The sequence below is a fragment of the Zea mays genome, chromosome 10 (assembly GCF_902167145.1).
Source record: "Zea mays cultivar B73 chromosome 10, Zm-B73-REFERENCE-NAM-5.0, whole genome shotgun sequence".
NCBI lineage: Eukaryota > Viridiplantae > Streptophyta > Magnoliopsida > Poales > Poaceae > Zea > Zea mays.
In genome coordinates, this window is record NC_050105.1 from 1,398,931 (window position 1) to 1,412,452 (window position 13,522).

The 13,522-nt window shown below is 45.8% G+C and overlaps 1 protein-coding gene across 1 annotated transcript; it reads right to left on the reverse strand.

The window, feature by feature from the left end:
- Positions 1–7,122: 7,122 nt before the first annotated feature.
- LOC103640657 (BTB/POZ domain and ankyrin repeat-containing protein NH5.2) lies at positions 7,123–10,378 on the reverse strand. The gene is made up of 2 exons (XM_008664140.4): positions 9,347–10,378; positions 7,123–8,416 (listed from the first exon to the last, which is right to left on the reverse strand). The coding sequence occupies exons 1-2, from the start codon at positions 10,247–10,249 to the stop codon at positions 7,445–7,447; spliced, it is 1,875 nt and encodes a 624-aa protein (XP_008662362.1). The 5' UTR covers positions 10,250–10,378; the 3' UTR covers positions 7,123–7,444.
- Positions 10,379–13,522: the final 3,144 nt, after the last annotated feature.

Consider the following 13,522-nt stretch of genomic DNA (forward strand, 5'->3'; position numbering starts at 1 on the left):
CTTTTTACAATTAGGCACTTGTGTTGGACACTAAATCACCAAAATACTTAGAAATGGCCCAAGGGCACATTTCCCTTTCACAAGGTAGTTGCCAAATATGTTGGGGGCAAACACAAGGGGTCAAAGACTTGTGTTTGGGTACCCAAAGTTCTTGTATCTAATGTCAAAGGACCCAAAACCATTTGGGTACCTAAAATCAAGAACTAAACTTGTTTTGTAGGTTTATGCATCCGGGGGCTCAAGTTGGATCATTGATAGCGGGTGCACAAACCACATGACCGGGGAGAAGAAGATGTTCTCCTCCTATGAGAAAAACCAAGATCCCCAACGAGATATCACATTCGGGGATGGAAATCAAGGTTTGGTCAAAGGATTGGGTAAAATTGCTATATCACCTGACCATTCCATTTCCAATGTTTTCTTGTAGACTCTTTAGATTACAACTTGCTTTCAGTTTCGCAATTATGCAAAATGGGCTACAACTGCCTTTTTACAGATGTAGGTGTTGTTGTCTTTAGAAGATGTGATGATTCAATAGCATTTAAGGGAGTATTAGAGGGTCAGCTATACTTAATAGATTTTAATAGAGCTGAACTCGATACTTGCTTAATTGCTAAGACTAACATGGGCTAGCTCTGACATCACCGACTAGCACATGTTGGAATGAAGAATCTTCACAAACTTCTAAAGGGAGAACACATTTTGGGACTAACAGATGTTCATTTTGAGAAAGACAGGGTTTGTAGCGCATGTCAGGCAGGGAAGCAAGTTGGTGTTCATCATCCACACAAGAACATCATGACGACTAACAGGCCACTCGAGCTCCTACACATGGACCTATTCGGCCCGATAGCTTACATAAGCATCGGCGGGAGTAAGTACTGTCTAGTTATTGTGGATGATTATTCTCGCTTCACTTGGGTGTTCTTTTTGCAGGAAAAATCTCATACCCAAGAGACCTTAAAGAGATTCTTAAGACGAGCTCAAAACGAGTTCGGCTTAAGGATCAAGAAAATAAGAAGCGACAACGGGACAGAGTTCAAGAACTCTCAAATCGAAGGCTTCCTTGAGGAGGAGGGCATCAAGCATGAGTTCTCTTCTCCCTACACCCCACAGCAAAATGGTGTAGTGGAGAGGAAGAATCGAACTCTATTGGACATGGCAAGAACCATGCTTGATGAATACAAGACTTCGGATCGGTTTTGGGCCGAGGCGGTCAACACCGCTTGCTACGCCATCAACCGGTTGTATCTACACCGAATCCTCAAGAAGACATCATACGAACTCCTAACCGGTAAAAAGCCAAATGTTTCATATTTTAGAGTCTTTGGTAGCAAATGCTTTATTCTTGTTAAAAGAGGTAGAAAATCCAAATTTGCTCCTAAGGCTGTAGAAGGCTTTTTACTAGGATATGATTCAAACACAAGGGCATATAGAGTCTTTAACAAGTCCTCTGGACTAGTTAAAGTTTCTTGTGACATTGTGTTTGATGAGACTAACGGCTCTCAAGTAGAGCAAGTTGATCTTGATGAGATAGGTGATGAAGAGGCTCCATGCGTCGCGCTAAGGAACATGTCCATTGGAGATGTGTGTCCTAAGGAATCCGAAGAGCCACCGCATGCACAAGATCAACCATCTTTCTCCACACAAGCATCTCCACCAACTCAAGATGAGGACAAGGCTCAAAATGATGAAGGAGAAGATCAAGAATTTGAGCCACCTCAAAAGGAGACCAATGATCAATGGGGAGATGCCCATGATCAAGATGAGGAAGATGAACAAGTTCCAAAACCGCCACACCCAAGAGTCCACCAAGCAATCCAATGAGATCACCCCGTCGACACCATCCTCGGCGACATTCATAAGGGGGTAACCACTAGATCTCGTGTTGCACATTTTTGTGAGCATTACTCTTTTGTTTCCTCTATTGAGCCACACAGGGTAGAAGAAGCACTTCAAGATTCGGATTGAGTGGTGGCGATGCAAGAGGAGCTCAACAATTTCACTAGGAACGAGGTATGGCATTTAGTTCCACGTCCTAACCAAAATGTTGTAGGAACCAAGTGGGTCTTTCGCAACAAGCAAGACGAGCATGGTGTGGTGACAAGGAACAAAGCTCGACTTGTGGCCAAGGGATATTCACAAGTCAAAGGTTTGGATTTCGGTGAAACCTATGCACCCGTAGCTAGGCTTGAGTCAATTCGCATATTACTTGCCTATGCTACTTACCATGGCTTTAAGCTTTACCAAATGGACGTGAAAAGTGCCTTCCTCAACGGACCAATCAAAGAGGAGGTCTATGTTGAGCAACCTCCCGGCTTTGAAGATAGTGAGTACCCTAACTATGTATATAAACTCTCTAAGGCGCTTTATGGGCTCAAGCAAGCCCCAAGAGCATGGTATGAATGCCTAAGAGATTTTCTTATCACTAATGGCTTCAAAGTCGGAAAGGCCGATCCTACTTTATTTACTAAAACTCTTGACAATGATTTGTTTGTATGCCAAATATATGTTGATGATATTATATTTGGGTCTACTAACGAATCTACATGTGAGGAATTTAGTAGGATCATGACACAGAAATTCGAGATGTCGATGATGGGGGAGTTGAAGTACTTCTTAGGATTTCAAGTGAAGCAACTCCAAGAGGGCACCTTCATTAGCCAAACGAAGTATATTGAAGACATTCTAAACAAGTTTGGGATGAAGGATGTCAAGCCCATCAAGACACCCATGGGAACCAATGGGCATCTCGATCTCGACACGGGAGGTAAATCCGTCGATCAAAAGGTATACCGGTCGATGATAGGCTCTTTACTCTATTTATGTGCATCTCGACCGGATATTATGCTTTCCGTATGCATGTGTGCAAGATTCCAAGCCGACCCTAAGGAAGCTCACCTTACGGCCATAAAACGAATCTTGAGATATTTAGTTCATACTCCTAAGTTTGGGCTTTGGTATCCTAGGGGATCCACATTTGATTTGATTGGTTATTCGGATGCCGATTGGGCGGGGTGTAAAATTAATAGAAAGAGCACATCGGGGACTTGCCAGTTCTTGGGAAGATCTCTGGTGTCTTGGGCTTCAAAGAAGCAAAATTCCGTCACTCTTTCTACCGCTGAAGCCGAGTATATTGCCGCAGGACATTGTTGTGCACAATTACTTTGGATGAGGCAAACCCTTAGGGACTACGGTTACAAATTAACCAAAGTTTCTCTTCTATGTGATAATGAGAGTGCAATTCGCATGGCGGATAATCCCGTTGAACATAGCCGCACTAAACACATAGCCATTCGGTATCATTTTCTAAGGGATCACCAACAAAAGGGGGATATCGAGATTGCATATATTAACACCAAGGAACAATTAGCTGATATCCTTACCAAGCCACTAGATGAACAAACTTTTAACAAACTTAGGCATGAGCTAAATGTTCTTGATTCTCGGAATTTTTTTTGATGTTTTGCACACATAGCTCATGAATATACCTTTGATCATATCTCTTTTATATACTATGACTAATATGTTTTCAAGTGAATTTCAAACCAAGTCATAGGTGTATTGAAAGGGAATTGGAGTCTTCGGCGAAGACAAAGGCTTCCACTCCACTCCATAACTCATCCATCGCCGTCGCTCTGAGCAACTCTCCAACTTTGGTATAATCTTCACTCATATGTTATTTACCAAAGGGGGAGAAAGTAGTTAAAAGGGCTTATCTTTCCCTCAAATATCCGTTTTTGGCGATTCATGCCAAAGGGGGAGAAAGTATTAGCCCAAAGCAAAAAGACCGCACCACCACCAATTTTCAAAATTTGAGTTAAGAAAAAGTCTTGAAATGATGAATTTTTCAATTGATATCTTATTGTATTCAAAAAGGGGAGAAACTAGTATTTTCAAAATTGGTATCTTAAAACCCTCTTGAACACTAAGAGGAGGATTTCATTAAGGGGGAGTTTTGTTTTAGTCAAAGGAAAAGCATTTGAAACAGGGGGAGAAAATTTCAAATCTTGAAAATGCTTCTCAAAATCTTATTCATTTACCTTTGACTATTTGCAAAAGGACTTTGAAAAGAATTTACAAAAGAATTTGCAAAAACAAAACATGTGGTGCAAGCATGGTCCAAAATATTAAAAATAAAGAAACAATCCATGCATATCTTATGAGAATTTATATTGGCTCAATTCTAAGTAACCTTTGCACTTACAATTATGCAAACTAGTTCAATTATGCACTTCTATACTTGCTTTGTTTTGTGTTGGCATCAATCACCAAAAAGGGGGAGATTGAAAGGGAATTAGGCTTACACCTTTTTCCTAATTGATTTTGGTGGTTAAATTACCCAACACAAATAATTGGACTAACTAGTTTGCTCTAGTCTATAAGTTCTACAGGTGCCAAAGGTTCACAATAAGCCAATAAAAAGACCAAGAAAGGGTTCAAACAAAGAGAGCAAAAGACATCCCAAAAGGCATCCTGGTCTGGCGCACCGGACTGTCCGGTGTGCCACCGGACAGTGTCCGGTGCACCAGGGCACTCGAAGCTCAACTCGCTACCTTCGAGAAAATCAGAGGGCGCTCCGCTAAAATTCACCGGACAGTGTCCGGTGTGCTAGCGGAGCAATGGCTACTTCGCGCGCAACGGTCGACTGCAACGCATTTAATGCGCGCCTGCGCGCGCAGAGGACAGAGCACGCGCTGTTGGCGCACCGGACAGCCCAGAGGCCCCACAAGTCAGAGCTCCAACGGTCGAACCCCAACGGCTGGCTGACGTGGCTGGCGCACCGGACAGTGTCCGGTGGCGTACCGGACTGTCCGGTGCGCCATGCGACAGCAGCCTTCCAATGGCCATTTTTAGTGGTTGGGGTTATAAATACCCCAACCACCACACATTCAATGGCATCCAAGTTTCTACACTTCTACACCTTACAAGAGCTACATCATTCAATACAAGACACACCAAAGAGATCAAATCCTCTCCCAACTCCACACAAAGCTTTAGTGATTAGAGAGAGATTTGTTGTGTTCATTTGAGCTCTTGCGCTTGGATTGCTTTTTTTGTTTCTCATTCTTTCGTGATCAACTCAATTGTAACCAAGGCAAGAGACACCAATTGTGTGGTGGTCCTTGCGGGGACTTTGTGTCCCGTTTGATTGAGAAGAGAAGCTCACTCGGTCTAAGTGACCGTTTGAGAGAGGGAAAGGGTTGAAAGAAATCCGGTCTTCGTGACCACCTCAACGAGGAGTAGGTTTGCAAGAACCGAACCTCGGTAAAACAAATCATCGTGTCTCGCTCTATATTCGCTCACGATTTGTTTTGCGCCCTCTCTCTCGGACTCGTTTATATTTCTAACGCTAACTCGGCTTGTAGTTGTGCTTAAGTTTATAAATTTCAGATTCGCCCTATTCACCCCCCTCTAGGCGACTTTCAGTGTCGCCTCAGCATTTACACAATAGAGTATACACTGGGACTCATAAGTTGATACAAATTCTTACAAAATTGTTCTATAGCTCAACTTACTAGGGAACTTGTTGTACAAGAAAGAGATTAGTCTAGACATATATCTTAACAATATTCATAGTTTTTTCATGTGCGTAAGATTATATATATATATATATATATATATATATATATATATATATATATATATATATATGTATATTTAATTTATAAGAGATGGTGACAAACCACGGTAACCTATTCAATTTTTTCTCCATAACTAAGACACCATATTAAAGTATTTCTATTCTATTTTGTAGCTAGCTATGCAAATGAGTGAGCCATTCCAGCAATTTTTCCTTAGGCTATGTACAACCCTATTTAATAAGGGTCTCTAGGGGTTAACTAAAAAATACAAAAGACGAGTTCTTTGTGAAAAATCCGTCTTTACACAATTCTCCATACATATTGTCTCTTAACTACATTTATGATTCAGTGGCTTAAGGTTGTACCATACAGTTTTTTGTTGTCTCTTGTACATAGAAAACCGTTCAACCGTTTCATTATTGTACATGCCCTTAGTATGGAGAGGAGAAGCAACGCTGCAACCTTCAGAACCTATGTATGCCATAATTATATACAGTTATGTACTAAAAAGTATTTATGGTTTGAGCAGTATATTTTTATCAGGAACAGTAGGCCCAGTTTAATCTTATTACATAATAGTTACTTAGAGAACTACTTATCCTTAATAGGATTTTTTGCTGTAAAACTGAGCAAATCCTGTTGGCATAACAAAGCTGTAAGCCTGGAAGAGTGGTGAATACAACAAGCTAAGTGATGGAATTTGTGAGAGAAGGAAGCAATCATGAAATAAACTCCACGCACTGTACACGTTTGCGGCATTATTATTAGTCTCTACTTTGAAAGCTACTAGATCTAGAGGACCGGCACGGTTCACGTTTTAACCGGGTTGTTAACACATACTCTCTCCTTTCAATTTCTAAGATGTTTTTATTTTTTAACATATATTATATTTCCCCTCCAAATTTATAATTTATTTTACTTTTTATCAGGTTTGATCGACTTATTTTATTCAAAAAATTTAGAAAAGAAAAGAAAAGAAATCAAAGCCATATTTAAAGTATATCATATGTTAAACAATATCACAGTAAAAATTAATAATAATGATGATGATTTTTTTAATAAGACAGGTCGGTCAAACTTAAGCGTAAAAAAATTAAATAAATTATAAATTGGAATGGAGACATAATGTATATATATTTAAGTGCATTGCAAAACCTATAAATTTAAAAACGCGGGCATTTTACAACTTGGATTAATGGAGGGAGTACTAGCTAGCTACTTCCTTTGATCGGTCACCAATATCCACAATTAGAAGTAATTATCCTAATTAAATGAACTGTTCGATATAATCAGTGTTAAAAGTAGTTTTCTTAAATGAATAACCAATGCAGAAAGTACTTCTCATAACGACTAATCAGCAACGTACGTGTGTGCAATATCTGTAGCAAATCATTCAAATTATATTAAGCCCACACTTGGATTCATTGCCGTGTCGATTGAATGGCTCTCGCTCGCACCATGCTTTCCTGCCATGCGTCCAAAGGCTACTACAGTACCAAAAAGCTGCATTGCATAAAGACATGTAAAAACAGCAGCAGCTAAAAAAAAACCTTGTTCATGCAAGCTAGCTCTAAATTGGTAATGTTGGACTACTATTGTTGAAGCCCCATTACAAAGATTCATCACAGTGAAGCATTTGAACAAAGCAACAGTTGCTTTGTCTCCCACAGTCGTCGATCGAACAATCCACATCAAATACCATGAAATTCTTGCTCTCGCGCATGCATGTCTCCTACTCAAAATAAATAGTACTAGTAGCTAGCTACACCATGGTCTCACAAAGATCCAATCCAACAGAAGAAGAAGAAGAAAGATCATCTTGACGATGGATTATAGAAGGGAAGGGCACAATATAATACTTATGGGAAGCCGCCATTGGGGAAGTACAAGTTGGACGGGCTCCCTCGGCCGCCGCCGCCGCCGCCGCCGTTCCCTTTCCTCGCCTCACCGGCGGCCACCGCGGCAGCCGCCATCTCCTGGCCCTGGTACATGAGCGTGGAGTTCATCGTCAGGCTCACCAAGCTGTCGTCGGCGTCGCTCCTGGGGAAGTTGCCGCCGCCGCCGCCGTCGCTTCCCCCGGCGTCGTCGCCGGCGGCGTCGACGTCGCGCGTGGTCACCATCACCGCGGACTGCACGAGCTCAAGGCAGAGCCTGAGCTTGTTGGGCTCGATGTGCGTGAGCCCCGGCACGGCGCCCTTGAACAGGAACTCTGATGTGAGGCCTCGGAGCACGTCGAGCGGGGTGACGCCGTCGAGCGTCCTGGCGCTGGGGTCGGCGTGGTGGTCAAGCAGCACGGACACCATATCGGGGGAGACCATCTCGGCGGCCAGGTGCAGCGCGGTCTTCCCCGTGGGGCCGGCGCGGGAGTTGACGTCGGCGGCGCCGAGCTCCAGCAGCGCCTTGACGACGTCGCGGCCGCAGTGCTGGACAGCGTAGTGCACGGCGAGCGCGTCGTCGAGGTCCAGCCCCTCGCCCATGACCATGAGCTTGACGAGCTCGATGTCGGCGGCGTCGAGCGCGCGCCGCATGCGCCGGATCTTGTGGTCGCGGTCGGCGGCCGACGACGCCGCGTTGATGGGGAGGTAGTGGTGGGTGAGGAACGGCGAGCGCGGCGCGCCGGCGGGGACGGGGGACTTGGCGCGGATCTCCTCGATCTTGGCCACCACGTCGATGGGGAGGTGCTTGGCGAGCAGGTCGGCGGAGAGGCCCGAGCGCGCCACCAGGTGGGAGCAGGTGGCCCACAGCTCCTGCATCTCGAACTTGCGCGACGCCATCAGCACCTTCATCACGTCGTCCACCGACGCCTCCTTCACCATGCTCTCCAGCTGCTTCTGCGCAGCGCGGGATAGAGGACAAAAGGCAGGCAGGTGTTAATTAGAGTACGAGCGAGCAAGCAGCATAAAATGCAGCGGCTTGGTGGCTGGCTGCTCTGCTAATTCAGAATCCAAGAAACCCTAGCAAGGAACGAATGCAAATTGCAATGGCGCGCGGATGTGATGTGAGGAAGGGAAGGGCAGTGAGCAGACACATAGCACAAGGGCGTGACAGTGTGACAAGATCCTTCCTAGTAGTAAAGAAAGAAGATGAGTCGGGCAGCCGGCAGGCTCTTCGATTCCATCCATCCATGAAGTGATGGCACACGGAGACGTGGTACAGACAGGCCAAGAAGCGGCAGAAAAGCAAAGGAGACTGTGAGGGAGCAGAGACGACGACTAGCCAGTCCACTCCAGTCCCTGGGCTGCACGCAGCTAGCCTGCCTGCCCTGCCACTGCCCCGTCTCCTCCCCTCTCCTCTCCTCTCCTTCCTCCGGCTGGCCATGCATATGCATCCTCTTCCCTCTCAGATTCCACACACAGACACACACGACACGACCCACACATACTGAAGCAATAAAAAGAAGAAAAAAATCAACAGAAATGTAACGATGGAGGCCAAGAACTGGCGCAGGCTCTAGAGAACACAGTACGTGGTCGTCGTCCTCCTCCTGATGCCTGTCACCTGTCCCATGGAATCAGAAAGGCGCGGAAAGTGGCAGAGATGACGACGACGACCTAGGGATCTAGTTCGAGATCCTGGAGCATGCATGCAGGAGGGAATCGATCAGGAGGTGCAGGCCGTGGATGGTGCTCATCCGACTTGTATATCGACCTCGAATTGATGTCATGCCATGCCATACACGCGCGCGCACACACACGTACGGGAAATTAAGATCGATCCAGTCTGCCCCCAGGCCCCAGCTAGCCCATCCCACTCCCACCCACCTGGACCAGGAGCGCGAGCTGCTCGACGCCGAAGGAGCGGGCGGCGGCAAGGGTGTCGAGGGCGAGGTCGACGGCGGCGCCGCATCGGGTGTGCCAGCACCCGCGGGCGCCGCACCCGGGGAGGGGCCCGCTCTTGGGCGCGGCCACGGAGGCCTGCCCGCTGTAGAGGAACTGGAGCACAAGGACGAGCACCTCGTAGCGGATGGAGCTGACGGGGATGACGAGCTCCGGCGCCGCGGCCGCGGCCGCGCGGGCGCCGGGCGGCGGCGGCGGGTGGTTGGGGTCGAGGCCGCAGAAGAGCTTGCGGAAGAAGAGGCTGCGCGCCGCGAGCACGCAGCGGTGCGCGTGCACCAGGCGGCCCTCCACGCTGAACGCCACGTCGCTGAAGGCCTGCCCGTTGATGAGCAGGTTGAGGTAGTCCAGCGAGAGGGACTTGAGCGAGTCCTCCGAGCTCATGATCTCATGTGCCGTGCCGTACGTCGTCGCCCCGTCGATGCGATGCGATGCGATGCCAGAGAGGTAGTAAAGACTAAAGACCTGGCTCCTGCATGCCTTTTTGGAGCTAGCGGGCGGCCCGGCCGGCCGGACGGACGGCCAGAGGACGGAGATAAGAAGGCGGGTTTTGGAGCTAGGGGCCGGAAAGCAAGCAAAGCAGCTGTTGGAGGGAGGAAAAGGGAGAGAGGGAGAGGGAGGGGATGAAGACGATGGAAAAGGAGGGCAAAGGCTAGCTACCTCTACGGGCCGCCGGTGGTGCCGTGGTAACTCCACTGTGGTTGTGTGAGAAAGAGATCGGAGCGATGGATGGAGGAGGGAGAGATCGCTCGCTCGCTGTGCGTGGCTTTCTGTCCTGCACGACGACGACGCCTGGTTCACACAGTTCGTGGGTGGGGCCGGCGTCGCCATCGCCAGCGGCCAGCGCCAGCGCCACGCTACAGTCCTTGTCTACAGTTCCCTTGATGTGTGCACGCTGCGCGCACAATGGCGATGGGCCGCCGGGGCGAGCGACGAGGGGGGCAGCTAGCTAGGTAGCCCGGGCCACCATTGACCCAGCTGCTGCCAATGAGACAAGCTAGCGTGGTGCCAGTGTACCAGCAGAGTTACTGTGCCCGCCGGAGATGCTATTTCTCTGGGGGAGACGAGTTTTCTTTTTATCTTTTCTCGGGCCATAGCCATACGCAGTAATAAACGTTAGATCCTAATAATCCAACCGTCGTTGAAATGACCCAAATCACATTATGCCAACAAGGACTAGCACATTCCACTACTAGAGACGCGCTCTTTGCTGAGTGACCAGATGTTTGCCGAGTATATACTCTCGGGCACTCGGTACAAATAGGGTTTGCCGATTGCCATCCTCGACAAAAACATAACAGTACACTCTGCGTAGGTAGACACCCGGCAAAGAGCGTTTCGCCGAGTGTTCAACTCTCGGCACACCAAGCCACTCGGTAAAAGCACCGTCAGTAGCCGACGACAGTTGATGGCCGTTAACTATGTCAAGTGCTTTTCTACAGACACTCGCCAACAAAGGCTTTTGCCGAGTGTCTTTTTTAACACTCGACAACATTTATTTGATTTTTTCTTTTTGCCCATAATTTTTTGTACTACGTTCCCACAGTATATAGACCTACATATGGAATTTTGGCACATTTCTCAAAGTGTTTGCTTTATCTATTAAAGTTAGCTCATTTAATTGAATTTCTTCGAACGGTTCAAATTTAAACTACAAGTAACTCGAATAATAGAAAACTCATAATGTTCAAGTCTTTCTTTCTTAATAAAGCGCAAGCCATTGAACGATAATTTGGCTAAATCTCTTTTAGAGATGATTAAATGGAAACACCAAATATTAATGTCTCTAAAGTGTTTAACAAAACAAGAGATGGGGTCATGATGTCATTGACGAACCAATCTAAGATATGACAATCTTATTTCATGAACTCTGGTATAAAAGTGTTCATAAAAATTTTCTTATAACTCAACCCATGAACCAATAGGAACAAGCATATAATGATATAAACCATGCAAAAGTCGTATCAATAAGATACAAAGAAAAATAGTGCACATTCATAATTTCATGGGACTAGTTTCAGTTATTTAAGCAATAAATATGCTAACATGTTCCATGACAGATTCACTATAATCGTCACTAAATTTATAAAAAAATACTATCCTCCAACCATTACGAGCTTTCATAAAAGAAAGATGTGACGGGTACAATTTGTGGTAAGTATCCCTGCTAGGTTTTATTTGTACAACCAAGCTACTCTCAATGGATATATACATCTTATTTATAAACCGAATCAAAGTTTAGTTAAAATCAATAACAGAAGCTAAGAGTATGTTATTAAGTATAGGATTTTGACTAGGTGACTTTGATGAAATAGGAAGAACTGTATCATACTCCCAAAAAAAAACCCGATTACATAATAGGCTCATCATTTTCAACCTGAATGACGAGCAAAAGTGTTCATTGGCATAAATGTGCTAGATGCCTAGCTCCACCCAATTTGACCTTTTCGGTTTCAAATGATGAGACGGATAATTTAACTATATTAGTTGCTTCATAAAGTCCTTGATTTTTATAAATTACAAGACATGTCATATTGGGCCGGGGTTGCTTAAGAGCATATTCTTCAACTGGTAGATTAACATGATCTATTGTTTTTCTCTCTAATTTGAAAAAAGAACTGGTTCAGATTCTAGCAACTTTGAAAGTCAGCTATGTCGGTTTGGATGGGTCTGGCCACTATAGCTGCCCTATTAGGGCTTGTTCGGTTATTTTCAATCCATATGGATTGGAGGGGATTGATACGGATTAAAATGGATTTTGACTTACTAGGGATTAAAACCCCCTCAATCCCCCTCAATCCATATGGATTGAGGTAGAACCGAACAAGCTCTTAGGAGGAAAAAATCTGATCTGCACAGGATCTCGGGCCTCCATATTAGTTTTTGCTCAGGCCCGGAGACTGGCCCTTGTTAGGGTGTTTATAGAACCAATGAAAATGAAACACCGGTCGACCCTTAAGGTGGGCTCCCCATATTATTTCCAAGTAAAAAAAGTTGTCGATAGACCAAACTAAAGGGAAACAAAAAGATAAGACGTGCTTGGTTACCGGCCATTGTACACCGTGCCACATGCATGCATGCAGGACGGCGTCACAGCTACTGTGGCTTGCAGCTAGCTAGGATGGACATGCATGCATGGCACTGATCTGTGGCTGGCGAGGAGGATCTAGCCTGTTTGTCTAACTAACTAGTAGTCTTATCAACCAAATTGCATCCAAGTTGCTAGGCGTGATGTGATGTGATGTGGCGGGGAAAGCACTAATTTTAAGGATTAGGGCATTGATGATTCACCACTCGCCGGCCGCATTATTAATTGGTAGCAGCCACCATCTTGCGTGGCAAGTGATGGAATGCACATTACCAGAATCGGACTCTTTGCTGAGTAACTGAAGCATCATCAAAACCTAAAAAACACTCGGCGAAGTCTGACACTCGGCAAAGAAAGCTCGGTGAACTGTATATCGGCAATGACTTTTTTTGTCGAGTACTTTTTATCGGGTAGACTTTGTCGAGTATCGCTCGGTACTCGGCAAAGAAAAGTCCTCGTCGCCATCAGTGGCAGAAGCTCTCCATACATGCCGCCATGCATGCACACACGCACAAGTGTAGTGACACCATGCCCTATATTTCTATATGGCAACGTACATCTCCTGAGTCCTGGCGTACAGAGACAGCCATGTCATGCCATGTCATGCATGCACACCCAGGGGGTAGCTTAGCTAGCAGCTGCTGCTAGCGTAGGATGGCTGTGACCGGTATGCCTCTTTTATTTCAAGCTAGTCCACACATGCAGCAAACAGGAACTGTCGAGTGTGTGTGTGCGCGCGCGCGCACATCAAAATTAATTGATGAACATGGATGCATTTGGTTTCTGGCAGACACCCATAAAACACAGCGTCCGGCCGGCCGGTGTGTCAACTGTACAGTACCCATGACACGTACGTACGTACGGCCAAAAAAAGCCTGCCTCTGGTATTCCGTTTGCTGTGCGCTAGCTAGCTCAAACAGTGCGTGCGTGTGTTTATATAAAAAAAGAATACTACCAGCATGCATGCATGCATGCATGAAGAAATCGAATGTGTGCTTTCGTAATCGACTCGTATG